At 44.8% G+C, this 17,567-nt stretch overlaps 1 protein-coding gene across 2 annotated transcripts in view; it reads left to right on the top strand.

Annotated features, from left to right (window-relative positions):
* The window catches only part of SFXN1 (sideroflexin 1), a 36,897-nt gene extending 26,744 nt beyond the window's left edge, over positions 1 to 10,153 (top strand). The window contains exons 9-11 of one of the 2 annotated variants that reach the window (XM_045803665.2): positions 3,878 to 3,927; positions 4,332 to 4,379; positions 8,010 to 10,153. In XM_045803665.2, coding sequence (XP_045659621.1) covers positions 3,878 to 3,927; positions 4,332 to 4,379; positions 8,010 to 8,106 — 195 coding nt within the window. In that variant the 3' untranslated portion in view covers positions 8,107 to 10,153. The other variant, XM_087867805.1, reaches the window with a different exon arrangement.
* Positions 10,154 to 17,567: the final 7,414 nt, after the last annotated feature.

The raw sequence follows: 17,567 nt of genomic DNA, 5'->3' as shown, positions 1-17,567 counted from the left end.
TTACCCTGCGATACTGCATTTTGCCGGCGTAGAGTGTTCCGTAGGACCTAACCGAGCGTCTAGCTGCCGCTAAAACACAGGCAGGGGTGGCTTGTATTCATATCCATACATTTCCATCTTCAGAGCACCTTCACGCGCATCGGGAAAGGCAGGCGTTACCACGCCCCTTTTAGAGAGGCTCCGGAGATCATTGTCCAGCAGCTCATAACGTCCACGTGGGTAATGCTGGCCTCGCTTGGCCCCTGAGTCTTCCCACAGCTCCCCCGGCTGGCTGTGCCCCTCTGCAAGTGTGTACTCATCTGGGCTTTTACCTTGGACATGACCAGCCTCCTCTGCAAACATGAAACAAATTGAACGTTCTTGGCTCTTTTAGCACTGAGCTTGCGGAGCGCTTAGTATGACTCATCCCTCCCCCTACACCGTGTCGTTGCCCAAGTGCGGTGCTGGAAAAAAGCACCAGCGGTGGGCAGGTGACTCACAGAAATCTTTGCAATAAACCAAAAAGCTCACTGCGGGAAATCTGGCCCTTCCAAGAATGGTATTCTTGAAGAATAGCTCCTGTGGTCTCTTTGCCTTGCTGGTACTTTCACTGGGAATAAGTCAAGTTAATATGGTTTGGGTCAGATAATGGTTCCGCATTCCTTAAGTTCTACTTCTTCCCTAGTCCCTTTAATAAAAGCAGACTGCTCTGTCTACTCTGTAGATTTTCAGGACTTTCTGTTAACTAAATGTGAGGGTAGCATTTATTTATCCATTCACTCATTTATTTATTTACTCAGCTGCCCTTTGCTGAGTGCCTGTTACATGCCAGGCAATGTGTTAGGTGCTTGAGTCGTAGACGCGGGGCTTGAGCCCTGCTCGCAGGGACCGTATAGCACAGTGATGGGAAGAGGTGCAGGGCAGTGGTTCTAACACTGGGTGGTTACAGCACAGAGGGAATAGAGGAGGTGTCTCCTTCAACTGCAGGGCGTGGCAGAGACTTGAAGAGGATGGGTCAAGGGTACACACTTTGCAGAAGCTCAGAGAGGACACACAGCACGGCTTATTGGGAGACTTGTGGATGGCCAGGTTGCCTTGCAGGCCTTGTACAGGGAATTGACTGTACCATATATAAAAATTAATTTCCTGTGGTTCATAGATTCTAAATGTAAAAATCGACAACTGTAAAACTAGCAAAAAATATAGTAAGTATTTTTGAGATCGAGATTAGGCCAAGATTTCTTAGACACAACAGGAAAGGCAGTCCACAAAAGAAAAATTGATAAATTGGACTTCATCAAAATGGTAAAATTCTGTTTTTTGAAAACTATAAAAGATGAAAAGACAAATAGACTGGGAGAAAATCTACACAAAGCTTGCATCTGATAAAGGATTTATATCTTGAAGATACAAATCACTCTAATACTCATTTAAGGAAACAACCCAGTTTTAAAAATGAGCAGAAGGTTTGAATGGACGTTTCACCTAACACATATCTATATCAAATAAGCACATGAAAAGATGCTCAGTATCTTTATTTACTGGGGAAATTCACATTAAAATTACATGAGCTACCACTGAACACCTACAAGAATGGCTAAAATCAAAAGGACTGAGCATAGCATGTGTTGGTGAGGACGCAGAGGAACTGAAACTCTCCTGTCCTGCTGGTGGGAATTAGAAATGGTACAACCACTTTGAAAAATAGTTTGGTAGTTTCTTAAAAAGTGAAATAGATGCTTACCATGTCATCCAGCCATTTCACTCCTAGGTGTTTACCTAGGAGAAATGAAAGCTTATGTCCATAAAAGACAAATGGTTCACAGCAGCTGTATTTGCAATAGTCAAAAACTAGCAACAACCCAGACGTTCATCAGCAGGGGAAGAGATTATCAACGGTGCTGTATCCGTACAAGGGAGTACTTCTCTCAGCAAGGAAGGGTAATGAACTATTGACACATGCCACAACCCGAATGAATCTCCAAACAATTACACAAAAGAATAGATACCGTACATAAAATGCTAGAAAACAGAAACTGATACATAGTGGCAAAAAGGAGAGGAGAGGTTGCCAGGGGATGGGGTGCAGGGTTTAGGAAGGAGGGAGGAATTGCCAAGGGCACAAGTAACAAGGACGGCATTAGAGGTGAGGGGTATGTTCATGGCCCTGATCGTGGAGATGGCTTCACAGCTGAATACATGTATAAAAACGTACGCTGTGCACAGCAAAAATGTGCAGTTTACTGTATGTCAGCAAAGCTATTAGAAAAAAGATCTTGGCGGAGGGAAGACTTCAGAGTCACATTAACTTTTTGAGTTTTTACCTTATTGAATATTTATCTTTTGCACTTATGATTGCCGTCTTTAATTCATTGAAACTTTCATTTACCGTATCCTCTGTTTGCACGATTCTAAGTGTGTGAGTATGTAGGGGAAGACCAGACACCCACAGCTCACTGAGTCTCCTGTGAAGTACTATTTAAGAGGTAGGGGCGAATCAAGTGGAGGGGGTGCTGGAGAGGAGTCAGGAGACTGCGGGATGGCATCCAGGTTGGGTTAAGTCAGAATTCTCCAGGATCCTTGTCATTACTCAGAGCCTTTCCGTCAGAACCTTCGGCACGAGCCACAGTCTGCCTTCCGCTCTCACGCATCCTTCTTTGAGATCACTCACAGCTGCTCCCTGGGGTAACTGGTTAGCCCCGTTTGCTTCAGACAAGAGTCCACTTGAAATCAGAAGGCCGCTCTCAGGGGCTCAAGTTCATCCTCCACAAAGTCTCCTTCAGTACTTAGTCTGCCTTCTCATCACCAGTGCAGATGTCACGTCTGGAAAGTGCCGGGGCGAGGATGTACATCTCCTTATGAAAATCCGTCATCATCACATGGAGCCAGTTACCCAAGATACAACATGTCCTCTTCTTGCTGTCCTTTGAGGGGTGGGTCTGTCCCCTCTTGGTGACATTTCTCCCTTCCTCTCTAGTACATGCCTCTCTCCTCTCACGTTAACTTGCGTGACGTACCTTTTCGCCGGAGGAGTCTTCTCGGGGACCAGGGTACGCCTCTCATGCAAGCGTCTTTGGGATCATGATCTTTTAACAACTTGTGGTGACTCTGCACTAAGTTGGCTGATTTCTTAACAACCAGTTCATGACTCGGCTGCCGCTGTTTCAGGGGCCTTGTTTCTAGAGCCCTCTGTCCCATCGTTCTCTATATCGCATGTTTTGGTACCACTCCTTTTTGAAAACTAAAAATCTAACCGTGCTTATTCTCCAAAAGACCAACCAACTCCTTCATGTCCGTTAAAAAAAAAAAAGCGACAGGCAAAAATTTTCTATGCCAGCTGTAGTTTTAACCATATTGACAACAACTAAACCCAAAAAGGGAAGCTGCTGGGAAGGAGGGAAATGTTTGCTGGGTTTCGGCTACGTTCCGGTCACCATCCTGGGTGCTTGACGCGTGTTACGTGGCACGTCTCCCACACACTGTTGTGATCCTCATTTCGCAGATAAGGAAACCAAAGCTTGGAGAGCTTGGGCTCTGCCTGCCCCGTCCCCAGTCAGGAACCAGGCGGCAGGGCAGAGAGTTGAGTACAAGGTTGTGTGTCTTCCAACCTGGGCAGCGGGAGGTGATGATTCTTCCACGTGTTCAGGGCCGAGCATCTCTCAGGTGATATGTGCAAGAGACAAAACTGAGAAGCCGCTTGATCTTTGCATGTGCATTCATTGACAGATCAAGGAGGCTGCAGGAAGTCAGGACTAACATGCTTGTTGCAGCGTTACCCCCAAATTTCACTAATCTGGAGCTTGTAACGTGGAGAGTTTCCTCCCTATTAACCAGCAGAAGAAATTGTCTCTAAGAGCCTGTATGAAAAGTAGTCAAAGTAATTTCTCTCTCAACACAGAGGTTCCCATGGATGAGCGCACCTATACAAGTTGGATTAGTTGGCTTTTGGTGAGTGGAATTACTTTTATGTAATTAATTTCTTTTTTAAAAGTAAATACACAGCATATGAAAGGTGAAGGAACGGGTAGATAATGTGGGATCCCAGTTTTGAAAGTGAGACCACCGCAGGACATCTGGAACTTGTCGTCCCCAAAAATTACCCAGAAGTGAAGAGAAACCTACAATGTTTGGGACTATTTGCGTGATTCTTTTTTAAACTCCTGATATTTCTCTGATTTTAAAAAAAAATTATCTTGACAGTCCTTGGTAAGAAAATTACACAAACAGAACATATTTTTATAAGGAAATACAATGCTCAAAAGAAAGGGGATTGTTGCAAAAGTAAAATAGAAGAATCTGAAACTCATCCATTTGAAAATGCTCTGATTTGTCTTTTTTTTTCTTTTCTCAAGCTTGGTATTTGCCACACCTCTGTGTTGTGCTCTGTTTCCTCAGAAAAGGTATGTATTTGCTGTTCTTCAGAATGATCACGAGTTTTAATCCTAAAAACCAGTTGAAGACGCAGGTGTTGTTACTCCTTCTCACTTGAAGGGAAGTTGAGATTCAAAAAGATTAATGAAGCCGAGTCTCTAAAAGGAAGAGAGAGAGAGGCAGAGGTCAAACACACATCTGTTTAATTTCAAAACTCTCTTTATCCAGCTCTACCATTACATTTGAAAATGCTTTATTTTTTGTAAGAGTCAGGTTAACTCTGGTACGAATTTGCTTTTATAAAACATTTAAATATGGCTTCTTGCCATCCAGTCCATTGGCCGGTGCCGCTGTAACACAGACACACTCGAGTTTAAGGTCTACCCCAAGGATAGCGGTTATGTGCACTTAGCCTCAACAGGTGGTTTATTTGCTGCCCTTCTTCCTACTCAGTTTCTCACCTTAAAATCCATATTGCGTACTTTCATCACAAGCTACCCTTAAATCTCGCTTGATGTAAGAACTGGATTGATGGGCGTTAAGTCAGCATGGGCTAAATCTGGGTCTTCAGCCTCTTGCTGATCTGACGTGAAAGCACAGAGAGCAGCATTGTTGTTTTGCTTTTGTCTAAGGGTTCTCAGGCTCCTGCCTTTGTAATACCCCCTGCACCAACAGCTCCCAGACACAGGGTCTTTCATACCTGAGGCTTTCAAAGACGGTGGGGTGTACTGGAACTAACTTTTTCAGGTCTACTCCACCTGATCAAGAACTCCTCCTTTATTGGCTCTTTCACATCCGTCTTTGACTCCTGCTGGTCTCAAATAGGGCATTAAATCTCAAGGAGAGGGAGCCTTGAAATTACCTTGATGCCTGGAGCCATACCCCCTGGGAGGGGGCAGGACCTTCAGAATTTATTCTCTAAGCCCACTACAGATGCATGGCCTCAAATCCAAAGAGGGGTAGTTACACCTATTTACTTTTCAAACCCCAGAAGCTCAGGACTTAGCATAAGAGAAGTTTATTTCTCTAGTATATAGCAGTGTCCAGCAGTTGACCTTGTATTCAGTGACTTAGAAATAGTATATGTGAACATCTAATACACGGTAAGCCCTTAATAAATGTAGCTGTTATAATTTTGAGATTAAAGGATTTGAAAACCCATAAAGGGGCTTCCTATATAGGCCTTGGTTTCAGTGAATCGCATTCCTGGGTTTTTGCTTAGACATTTGTTTATTTTTCTTTTTGTTTCTTACCCATCAGTTGGATAGAATAGGATTACTCCTATTCTTTGGTTCATTGCACACCATCCTCCAAGCATGACCCTATTTCGTTTACTTTAATGATACAATGCACGTCCACTGCCCACTCATAAAGAAAAATATTGCCAATAAGTTATATGTTTTGTAGGTTCTTCCCAGTCCGTACCCCGCCCTGCTGCAGATTTAACCATTATGCTGCATTTTGTATTTATAATACAATTGCATTTAAAATTTTTTATTTTATGTATGTGTGTGTGTATTCCCAATGTTGTTTAGTTTTGCCTCTTCGGGAACTTTTTAGGCAAGGGCGTCATACTATATATAGTCTTCTGCTACTCACTCTTTTTCATTCACTATCATGTAGCTAAGATTCATCCACATTATTGCATGAGGCTAAGTTCGTTCACTGTTTACTGCTGTATAATAGTCCGTTGTATAAATATGTCACCGCTCTCCGTTCTCCTGCACACATGAGAAATAATGAAAACGCTCCTTATCAGAATTTGTGGGAAACAGCAAAAGCGTTGCTTTGAGAGAAGTTTATAGCTTTAAATGTATATATTAGAAAGGAAGAATGGCTGAAAATCAGTGCACTAAATGTCCAGCTTCGGGTCAAAAAGGAACAAAAAGAATAAACTGCAGGGAAAGACAAAGGAAGGAGATAAGAAATAGAGGAGGCTCCAGGAAGTCAAAAGTTGGCTCTTCGAAAATAGCAACAAAACAGTAACAAATAGTAACAAAATCATCGTGATGTCAGTCACAACAAAAGGAAAACTGTTGTGAATGAAGAGATGGTATAACTACAAATATTACTACAAGTATTGTCAACATCTGGAGATTTGAAAAGAGGCAGATGGACAAATGCCTGGAAACGTATGAACAGTGCTGAAAACTTAGAAAGTCTGAGTTGGCATATCGACATTAAGGAAATTGAAGTATTTAAACGTCTTCGTACAAAGTAAACACGAGAACCAGGTGGTTTTACAGGTGGAGTTTACACATCTGTCAAGAAACACATTACTCCAGTTTTAAACAAACTCTCCCAGAAGATTTTAAAAAAGAGAGTTTCCCCACCATCCAGGAGGTTTGAATAACTTTAATTCCAAAATCGGAGTTGGCCTTTATAATATATTAATAGTAATTATGAGTATTTCTAGATCAGTGGAAAAACAGGACCAAGAGGCCGTATAGCGTGTTGGTTAGAGGCGTGGCTTTTGGGTCGAGAAAGACCCGGTTTTGAATCAAGTGTCCCTCCAGTCTCCTTATTTGTAAAACTAGGATAATACCTGACTTTCAGGGTTCTTACAAGGATGAAAATGCATCATATCTGGTCCAACAAATGATCGATAAGTCAAAGCCATTATCGTTATCAGCGGCCTCATTTTAAGACCACCCTACATCCTACTGTGCAGAACGTAACCATGGTGGTACTTTTTTTCTGTGTTCACAATATTTCTTTTATTTTTTTTACATGTCTTTATATAGCTCTATCCTTTTTTTTTTTTTAAAGATTTTATTTATTTATTTGACAGAGATAGAGACAGCCAGCGAGAGAGGGAACACAAGCAGGGGGAGTGGGAGAGGAAGAAGCAGGCTCATAGCGGAGGAGCCTGATGTGGGGCTCGATCCCAGAACGCCGGGATCACGCCCTGAGCCGAAGGCAGACGCCCAACCGCTGTGCCACCCAGGCGCCCCTATCCTACCTTTTTTTTTAACCTTATATTTTCCCACATCTCAACTATATTACAGAACAATTTTTTTAAAAGACTAATTACGTATCAAAATATTACCAGGTTTTCTAGTAGTAAGCATTCTGGACAATTTTTCTTCATACTTTCATAGAATAAGTATGCATTTATAACAAAAAACCAAGCTTTAATACATATACACATATAAGACATTCAAGTACTTTTTTTTAAATGCATAAAGCAAAGACTAACGGAGGTCATCACTCAGTGGTGTGTAACTGAGTGATGGTTTTTTCTTGTAGTGTTTAGTATTTTCTAAAAGGTTTACAATAAGCATTTATTATCATACAATGGAGAAAAGCATATTCGTGCAAATGAATTTTTAGTGTTAAAAATCCCACTAAGTACATATGTCTTTTTTACTAATGGTGAACATTTATTTTGTTTTCCTTGGGGAAGCGGCATTACCACACAGTGCTTCCCAGTACCATCAGGGGCTGAGAGTGTCCTTGCTCGCCTTCTTCCCACCAATGAACAGTTTTTAAGCTTTTAATAATTTTTGGGCTCTGAAGGTGCATTTCTTTGATTATTAGCAACAATTAATTTTCCAAAAAGAACCAGGCACTCCATTTCAAGGCAGGGGAAGAATTTTTCTAACAGGACTCTAGTTGCCTGCTCGTGTAATAATCCTGTCGTTTCTCCCTTATCCCAGTTCCATGTCTGTGACGAGCTTGGAGCCTGAGTTGCAAGCCAAGATCCAGGAGACCTATCCCGAATTACGACGTGTATACTTTAATAAGGGCTTGTAAAGTAGCGGAAGAAACTCCACAGCTTATCCCGCCTCCTGCAAACCTGGTGAGGAAAAGCCTGTTCGGCCTGGGTTCTCCCGTTACAGAAGCCTTTTAAAGACCCACATTAGCCTTTTAGAGTCAAGCTGCTCCTTACAGCACAGCACCTGGTAGGGCCAGGTGCCCAACACCCATTGGCTCCCTTACATTTGAACCACGATGTGATTTACAGAAATACCCTTCCTCTAGCTTTTATAGTAATTGTTTTTCAAAGACAATATACCAGCCCTCACCCAGAGTTTTAAAAAGCAGTGCTAGGCATAGAGTAGATGTTCAGTATACGCTCAATAAATATGTATTGATTATCAGTGAGTGAAAAGGAAATCTGTTTGAAATATTGAATTTTTATCCCATTCTTGTTTCAAATCACTCAGCAGCGATTGGGGAAAATACAAAAGCTCTGAGCCTAAGCTGTAAAAAATGGCTCGTAAGTATTAAGGACATTTGCTTCCACTTTGGGCAGTGAGCAGCCCAAAGTAGATGAGGCATCTTTTGGATTTATGGGATAAAAAGCTCTTCCATCTGCTTCCCAAAAGTCACAGTAATAGACAAGTGCGATGTGCCCCCCTGCTGTCAGCAGCTGTGTGCAGTCATTGCTGGTGGATTTCTTTAGTTCACTTGTTAAGTTTGTTCTGTTTCACATTCCTTTCAAGTTAATCTTACTTTGCACTTGTTGACCCGCTATTCAATTCTTTACATCGAATCATCAAATAACTGAAATGTACAAATGTCACATTTTGGAGGCATATTCGATGCCAATGCTGTATGACTGGGTTGAATCCGGTTTGTTTGATTTTTTTAGAAGTGAGAGCACAGTTCCAGCTGGCTACATGTCTCTTCTTATCATTCTCATAGACCTCTTTGGCTCTCAGAAAGATGCGGAAATCATGTGTATGTGAATCAGTGAGTGAGTGAATTGTACTTGAATATTGCGTACTACACCCCACCCCTGTGACAGTAAGGAACCCATGGACCACTGTTTACATCATCTGTAGTAGCTTCACATATATTTAATGTAACAGATGATGTTTCAAGTCTGAAGATGTTCAAGGCATATTCTAGGTGGTGGTTCTGTTGACTGAGACCACTCCATTCAATTGTAATTCAGAGACTTGTAAGTGAGAAAAAAAATGTAGAAGCTAGTTTTGACAGATTTTTCCAGACAATGTGACCAGACTGAATTTCCTCATAAAGAAAAAATGGCGTGCCTTGTGTCCGTGTTTCTCTTTTCTCTGAAAGGATTAATGGATCTGAAGCTTGGGGCCACTCTGAGCCTTCCTTTGTGCCACCAGAATTTTCTCATTTAGATTTACTGTCTTAAACCATTTGAGGCAAAATAGCTTCTCCGTGACATTCTGGCCTTGGATGTATTTTGTTGCCATAGACACGTCTCTTTAAAAAGTGGTAAGAGCCTGAAATTCAAGGCAGATCTCCATGAGGTGCTGAAAGGGTGCTTTTAAGGAGAAACCGAACCCCCCCCCCACAACCTGCCCCACTTGATCTCAGAATTCTGCCCCCCAGTCCCCTTAACTGGTAGCTCCATCTCAGAATCGTAACCTTCGTTGAGAGATTAATCAACAACTGGCCTGAAGATTGATGAACTAACCGAAACTTTATACATACCAGGAAGGGGTAACGAACATGGAGATGTGTCTTTTTAAACATTATTTATTGAAGCTTCCAACTCTTGATGCTTTTATATAGAATTATTAACTGTATCGTTGAATCGTGGTTTATAAAAAGGAACAAATGAACCAAGATTGGCAGTTTTGCCGATCTCTTAGAAATACCTTTTCTGGAGAAAAGTCCACATGAAGTGCAATGAGCTTATAAAGGTAAATAGTTATTCGTATTTCTATTAACATTATAAAGAATTATGATTGTGCGCATTTACGGACTGGCAGTTTTTTTATTTCAGTATTAGCCCAGTGTCTCGCCAGTGTTGGAATCAATGTATTATTTCAGTTCAACTGGATGAAATGTTAAATAAACTCAGAATGAAAGTAAATTCTCTCTTTTATTTGTATGTAAAGGGTAATGCAGTTTTTATGTTACAGTCGATGGTACCTTTCGTTCAGACTTAACATCTGGGTACCGTCAGTAACTCCTCATGAACGATAGTTTTGTCTTATACTTTCCTGTCCCGGCTCCCAGTCTTGACCTCGGTGGACACCGTATGCACAGAGCACGTGCCCCCTCCCAGCCCCACGCAGTGTGATTCCAGGAATGTTCGAGAAGAGCACAGGGGGACGTGTGATTCTGCTTTAGATGCTGACAATGAACACCACAGCGCATGGTGGGGAGGGAAGTTCGCGCTCCTGTTGTCCGTCAGGTTCTGTTGTAGAGCTAGCCCCCGGCATGGTTCACCAAGAAAAATCTCAGTTAACCCAGGGTCGGGGAGTGCCTTTTGACCAGACTTCATAAAGGACTGAGCACTTTAACCTTCTTGTTCCTGTCTCCGCATCTGTTTTGCTGTGGTAACCCTGTTCGTCACTGGAGTGAGTTAACTGTCTTCGAGAGCTTGGGTCTAGAAGTCAGACAGAGCCGGGATAATCTTGGTCATACCCACTTTTAAAATATATGTGTTTGGGCGACTGACATTCTCCATAACCTTCAGTTTTGTTTGTTTGCTTTGGTTCTGGAGAAGATAACTGAAGCCCCTCACAGAGCCGTCGTAAAGATGAACGAGGCCATCCCTGCACAGCAGTTAATACGTTGCCCGGCTCATAGTCAACACTCCGTGAATGGCTGCCCAGCATATACTCATTTGTTCTAGAGACACTGCTTGTGCGTTCAGAGTACCAGTTTATCAGTGTTCGTGGCAAGATTTTAGAGCCCCAGCAGCTCCCCAGAGATAACCCACAACCCAACCAAAAGTATCCAATTAAAATGGTCAGATGGAGACACTTGAATCCATCCTGTTAAAATGTCCAGCAATTAAGGTTTTGCCTGAATCAGACAGAGGTGGGAAAAGTCTGCTCACAGATGAGAAAACCGGGCCCCCCAGGGGTGAAGCGCAAACTCAAGGCCACGTCTGGTCACTTGGAAACTACAGTGGGAGCCGAGGTCCGATGCCCAGACCTTCAGCCCTCTCCAAAAATGTAAACAACTGAAACACTCGAATAACTTTAATTTTCCCTTTGTGTATGCAGAATTTCACTGAAAGCTGAAGAAAAATAAGGTTATGTTTCGTAGTGATGAATATAAGGTGTCCCTTCAAACATAGATACTCGGAGTGTGGTCCATAGACCAGAACATCCAAATTTGTTAGAAATGCAAGTTCTTGGGCCCCTCCCCTAGACCTACCAAACCAGAACCTGCAGGATAACAGGAGCCCTGTTCACGCCACAGCGTGAGAAGTTCCGGCTGGAGCCATATCTCCGGTGTTCCCAGACATCTGAGCGTCATTGGGCCCCTTTCAAGATCAACTTACAATTTTCTATGAATTTGCATGTTTTGCCCCTCACCGGATCCCAAGAAAGTATCAAGGCTTGGTGTTGACACTCTTAGGGACACAGTATCAATAAGCTTACGAGGGCAGGATGTCTTTTGCCCACTGACCTGTCTCCAGCACCTAGAACAGTTGGTACCAGCCGAGGGCCCACGTGATCACGGGTTCACACTGGACCCTTTCCAGGAGTCTGGAAAAGCGTCCTCCCATTTCCTTGCAGAAAAGAACCCATTGTGTGTCATAAAGAGGAGGTCATTGCCAGGATGTGGAAAGAACAGGGAATGTGAGATTTTCTGGGAATGGAGCCCAAAACAAACATCGTCCCTGGAAAGTGAGAGGGAAAATGGCTGTCAGCAAGCGAGCTGCATCCATCGTTATGGAGACACCCCTTTGTCACTGGGGAAGCCACCCCCCAAAGCCTCTGGAGCAGAAAGAGCACTTGGGAGGATACGTATTTAATCCCCAAGATTACTAAGTGTCATATCCCCAGCTCTGAAAAGAGAAGGACTTTGAGGCTCAGCGAAGTGCACCAACTTGTCTCGTATCACACAGTGGCCCTACCGCCATCTCAGTCCAGGCCTGTCACACTCGACTATTTCCCACTGCATTTCACGTGGGCGTGACGTGGGCGGCCACGGCTTCTCCTTCTTCCATTCATCACTCCTTATATTTCCCCCAAGGGTTTCCTCTCCATTCAAAGGTGGGGAAACAGATTTGAAGAAGAGGAATCACTTGCCACAAACCTAACTGGGTTCATTCAAGGGACTGTGGAAGACAACTCCCATTCCCGCCTACGCACCCGCACACGCACACAAGGGTTGTGGAACCCGTAGGTCAGCGAGGTCATTTCCAGATAGAGTCCCGGATTAGAGTAAGAGTGAGGAGCAATGACTCTCGAAATGTGGTCCCCGGACCAGCAGCCACAGCAGCATCACTGGGAACTAGAAATGCATGTTCTCAGGCCCTTTCCATAAGCACTGAGTCACAAGCTCTGAAGGGGAGGGCGCAGCCAACTTTAGCGAGCCCTCTGAGCGATTCTGATCCGTCCAAGGTGGGGCCCCTGGGTGGCTGTTGGGGTGATCGCTGCAGTTGAATCCAGCTCAGGTCTGTGCCTTGAGGCAGCAGCAGTCTCCACCTCAGCTTCCTCGCCTGTCGCATGAGCAGAGCCCTGCTTCCCGCACTGGGTACTTGCGAGGCTTCGGGAGTATTAATAAATAGCATCCGGCCGGTGCCTGGCACGGTGCACGCTCGCCCAGCACATTGGAGCTAAACTGCAAATGTGTGATCCCCGGGGCTGCAAGTTTGGCAACACTGTGCTGGTGATCTTGCCGGGAAACAGGCACTCATGACTGCGGGTGGGTGTGCAAGTCGCTATGACTTCTCTGCAAGACAGTTTGGCAGTAGTGATCAAAACTTACAAAAGCACATGCCCTCTTTTAAGCAATTCCACTGCTAAGAATTAATCCCACAGATGAACACAGTCGGGTTCATGGGAGGCCCGGCTACTCCCATGGGAGCCATATGGATGCAATGTGTCAGGCAGAAGCTGGAGGAAGGGGGAGGTTGGAGGGTGTTTCCAGAGAAATTGCTAGGCAGGAAGAAAAAAAGATACTGTACTGTGAGGTAATCTAAAATACAAGAATACATTTTCCCCTGGGAACTTTTTAACATTTTTCTGATTTGGATTCTTGCAAGATAGATAAGTGGATTAATAGCAACCGGACGTCACAGATATAAATAAACTAAGCTGAGGAGGAAGCCTATCTCTGGATGGTGGGATGATCGTAGGTGATTTTTAAATTCTTTTATGCTTTTCAGATTTTTCAGACTTTCTTCTGCTTCAGAATTCAGGACATAATAAATAGTATTTTTAAAACATCTATGTATGATAATCCCAATTTTCTAATAAATGCACTGATATGTATAAAAGACATGTTAGAAGGATATACACCGAAATGGTTAACCGTCATCTCTGGGTTTACCGGTAATCTGTATTTTCTTTACAGTTCCCTGTGTCTCAGATTTTCTGGAATGCATCTGTATTCATTTTATAATCAGATAAACGTCAAGTTCATTCTGATGAGTAATGCCATGGCTTGATGCCTCACAGGGTCATTGCCAGCTCCAAGCAGGCTCCCCGGTTTCCGAGCTCCCGTGGGGCGGGAGCTGCAGCTCTGAGCGGCGCCGCTAGGGTGCAGCATTGCCTGCAAGATCGCGCGGCTCAGCCCCGCGCCACCCCCAGCTGCCCGCAGGTGTCCCAAGGCAAGGGACTGCGGCCAGATTGGAGAACACGGACCTCTGAATTTCCGTGGCCACCTCAGGAAGAGGGTAGAGGAAGCTAGGGGAAGGCAATGAGATGGCCTAGTTTGGCATGTGACAGGCAGGAATGATTTAGCCACCGGAGCACCTGATCCGGGCGGGTGGGGGTGGAGCAGAACACAGACAATGGTAGACCCACCCAGTCCATACTGGCAGGCCCAAGAGTGCTGTGACACAGGCCGGTGACACCAGGAAGATGAACCCCGAAACCAGGCTCGGAGAGGGGAGCTGGGAATCAGGGAGGGCTTTAGGGACCAGCACATCAGCAAGATGAGTAGGAATTACTGAAGGAGAGGAGAGGGGGCAGGAAGAAAGCCAGGGCCTCTAGTTAGAAGGAACAGCCGTTGGGAAGATCTGGAGACCAGAGAAAGTGTGACTATATTGTGTGTGCAAGGGAGGGAGCTTTCAGAAAGATGCCACCGGGTCCTGGGGTGGGAGGGGAGGGAGTGAGAGCCCTTCAGTGCCCAGAGAAGGAGCTTGGTCTTCATCCGGAAACCCCGGGCTCGGTCCGAAGGGTTTTGTGCAGGGAAGAAATAGTAGTCAAATCCTAGCTCTGCCACTTACTATTTTCATGATATGGGAAAAGCCAGTTCCCCTCTCTGAGCCTGTTTTCTCCTCTGTAAAATAGAGACAGTAAAACCCACTTTATGGTCTTGTGGAGCTTTAAAGGGGTAAATGGAGATCCCTAAATCATGACTTCCCTTCCCTTGTCTTTTTATTTTATTGCTATTTCTGCAATAGCGTTCAAATGGAAAAGCCAGACAAACAGGCCATTTCTAGATTACCCACAGTGTCGGCTTGGCAAACATTAGTAGTCCAGAAGAGTCATCCTGGCTGGCTTCCAGGGGCAGGAAATCATTTCATCATGTGTGATTGCAATCAAGAACATGTTCTGCCGTCTTATTCCCGTTTATAATGAAAATGTATTTTAATCATGTGCAATCTCCAGGAAAGACGGTAACAGGGAACAGTTTAAAAAAAAAACATAATAAAAAAGCTAAAAATAGAGATAAAACCGTCTACTCTATTGAAATGCTAAAGGACGAAACCTCCTGACACAGATTGAATGAATAATAAAGCCAGTTTGGAATGCCAGGGTGGGTTGGGGGTGCCAGGACCCCATCCCTCCCCAGAGCCTAAGCCCCCATCAGGTGAACTTTCCAGGGTGGGTGCAGGTGTGGACAGGCGCAGGGAGCCCAGGAGCACAGCTGACCACGTCTTCCTCTAGCCAGGGCTCCTCGCCAGAAGAATGCATCCCGTGGGAAAGTCCAGTGATGATGCCCCAATGAGGAGAAAGAGAAGCTGGAACCTGATCCCACTTCCCCAGGTGAACTTCCAGTTTTGCAAGGGCAAAATCTGGACAGTAGAGGAAAAAAACAAAGGCATCTCAAGCTGCTAGGTAGAGCCTGACAATAAATAGTAGAGGGAGGAAGAGGAGGCAGAGAACAGAAAAATGTGGACCGCAGCTCTAAGTTGGGAAGTGGAGAGTAAGGAAGAGAGGGTTTGAGGCACAGGGCACAGAGAGGGGCAGCTATGGGGAGATGCATCCTTAAAAGTCCACTGGGTCTTCAGAGGGCATCCCATTTGCGTAGGGTCTCTCACGCCCCGTTTCACTCCAGAATCACCTGAGCAGCATTTCCCAATTCCTACTGCTCAGGCGTCCTCAACACCTACTGCATCGGCACCTGGGGGTGGCCTGGGACTGGCATTTTAAGCTCCCCAGGTCATTCCGAGGTGCAGCCAGGATCGAGAACTGCTGCTCTGAAGGTTGACGAGTACTTGCAAATAATTTCATGACTTTGGGGGTGCTGCGTGGCGTTCTCAATGCACTCTGGCGCACGAACGTTCCACACCAAGCTAACACTGTGGACATGCGTTACTTAGCCACAAGGGAGCTCCCGTTTTCAGAGATGGCTAACGTTCATTGAGTAGTTACAGTGCCTCTCACCACCTCAATCTCACAGCACCCGGGGCAATAACCACTGCACAGATGAAATTGTGACTTTTCAGGCACGGGCTGAAAGCAGCCAGCTAAAACGCACGGCGGGGGGGGGGGGGGGGGGGCGCGACCGCGCTCAAGCCCAGGCATCTGGCTCTAGCCCCTCCTGGCCGTGCAGCAGGGCCCCCCACGTCCTGCCTAGGCCCACCCTCCCTTCAGCCTGCCTTCCCCCTGCGGGAGGGGCCGGAGCCAGCCTCTGACAGGCTGAATGCCAACAGTAGGTGGCCCCAAGACCGCAGCTTATTAGTTCTGGAGCGCATGGCTTGCAACAGACTCCAGCAGCAATGGAGCTGGGGATTTGAGGAGGAAAAAAAAATGAAGCTTCTGGACCTCAGTCTGGGGCACGGACCTGTTTCCCAGCAGCCGCCCTGCCTCCAACTTGCTCTCCCCCTCCTCACCCTGCTGTTCTCTCAAGCCTCAACCTCTCTGGCCTAAAAGCTCTTAACTTTTATTACAAAATAAGAGATGTTTAGAAGAATAAACTAAGAGAACACAGAAGTGGGTAAAGTGATAGCTCCCCTCTTCTCGTTTCCTGATCCCACCCCCAACACCAGCACCTCCCGGAACAACTGCGGAATAATGTGGTCTGCGTTTATCCAGACCTCGTCCGTGCTCTTGCAAACACGCATGCTCAGCTGTAAATGGACGTGGCTTGGCTTTGTCTATAAAAGGGAAATCTTAGTATCCGTATTGAACTACATACAACCTCATTCTTTCCCTTCAAAAAATCGACTATGGATGTTTTTCTGTTTTTTTAAGTTTTTATTTAAGTAATCTCTGCACCCAATGTGGGGCTTGAACTCACAACCCCAAGATCAAGCGTCACATACTAGGGCGCCTGGGTGGCTCAGTTGGTTAAGTGACTGCCTTCGGCTCAGGTCCTGATCCCAGGGTCCTGGGATCGAGGCCCATGTCAGGCTCCCTGCTCAGCGGAGAACCTGCTTCTCCGTCTCTCTCTGCCTGCTTCTCCCCTGCTTGTGCTCACTCTCTCTGTGTCAAATAAATAAATAAAATCTTAAAAAAAAAAAAAAAGTTGCATACTGCATCCGACTGAGCCAGGCAGGTGCCCCTACCATGGATCTTTCTCAAGGCAACATAGATCTTCATTCTTGTTTGGAGCTTTACAGAATCTCAAAATATTAATTTCTATAATGTATTTGTCATTCCCCTATCAATGGACACTTCCATTATTTCCAGGTTTTGCTATTACCAAAAAAAAAAAAATGCTTTTGGAAATATTCATGTGTGTAGCTTTCTATTCTCTTACCACTGTTTCTTTAAGAGAAGTTCCTAGAAGTGAGATTAGCTAGGTCAGAGGATGTGACCTTTTCAAATTTGGTAACAGTGGTGGTGAGGGTGATGATGAGAGCTGACTATATTTAGATTGATTTTGATGCGCCAGGTGTTATAAGCACATTTTACTCCCTATTTCGTTTAAGCCTTTTATCAAGTCTATAAGATAGAGTCTATTATTATCCTCATTTTTCATGCAACGTCCTTTGAGGCCCACAGAGATTGACTCCCTTGCCCCAAATCGCACAGCTGGTAACCAGACTATCTTCCAAAAAGGGAGGGCTGGTTTTCACTGCAGCAACAGGGCCCATTTTCTGGAATCCTCCCCAACAGAAGATCTAATGGTCTTTGTAAGAACTA

The sequence above is a fragment of the Ursus americanus genome, chromosome 15 (assembly GCF_024610735.1).
Source record: "Ursus americanus isolate L20-20 chromosome 15, mUrsAme1.1.p, whole genome shotgun sequence".
Classification (NCBI taxonomy): domain Eukaryota; kingdom Metazoa; phylum Chordata; class Mammalia; order Carnivora; family Ursidae; genus Ursus; species Ursus americanus.
Note: the sequence above shows the minus strand (reverse complement) of the source record. Positions and strands in the feature narration are given on the sequence as shown.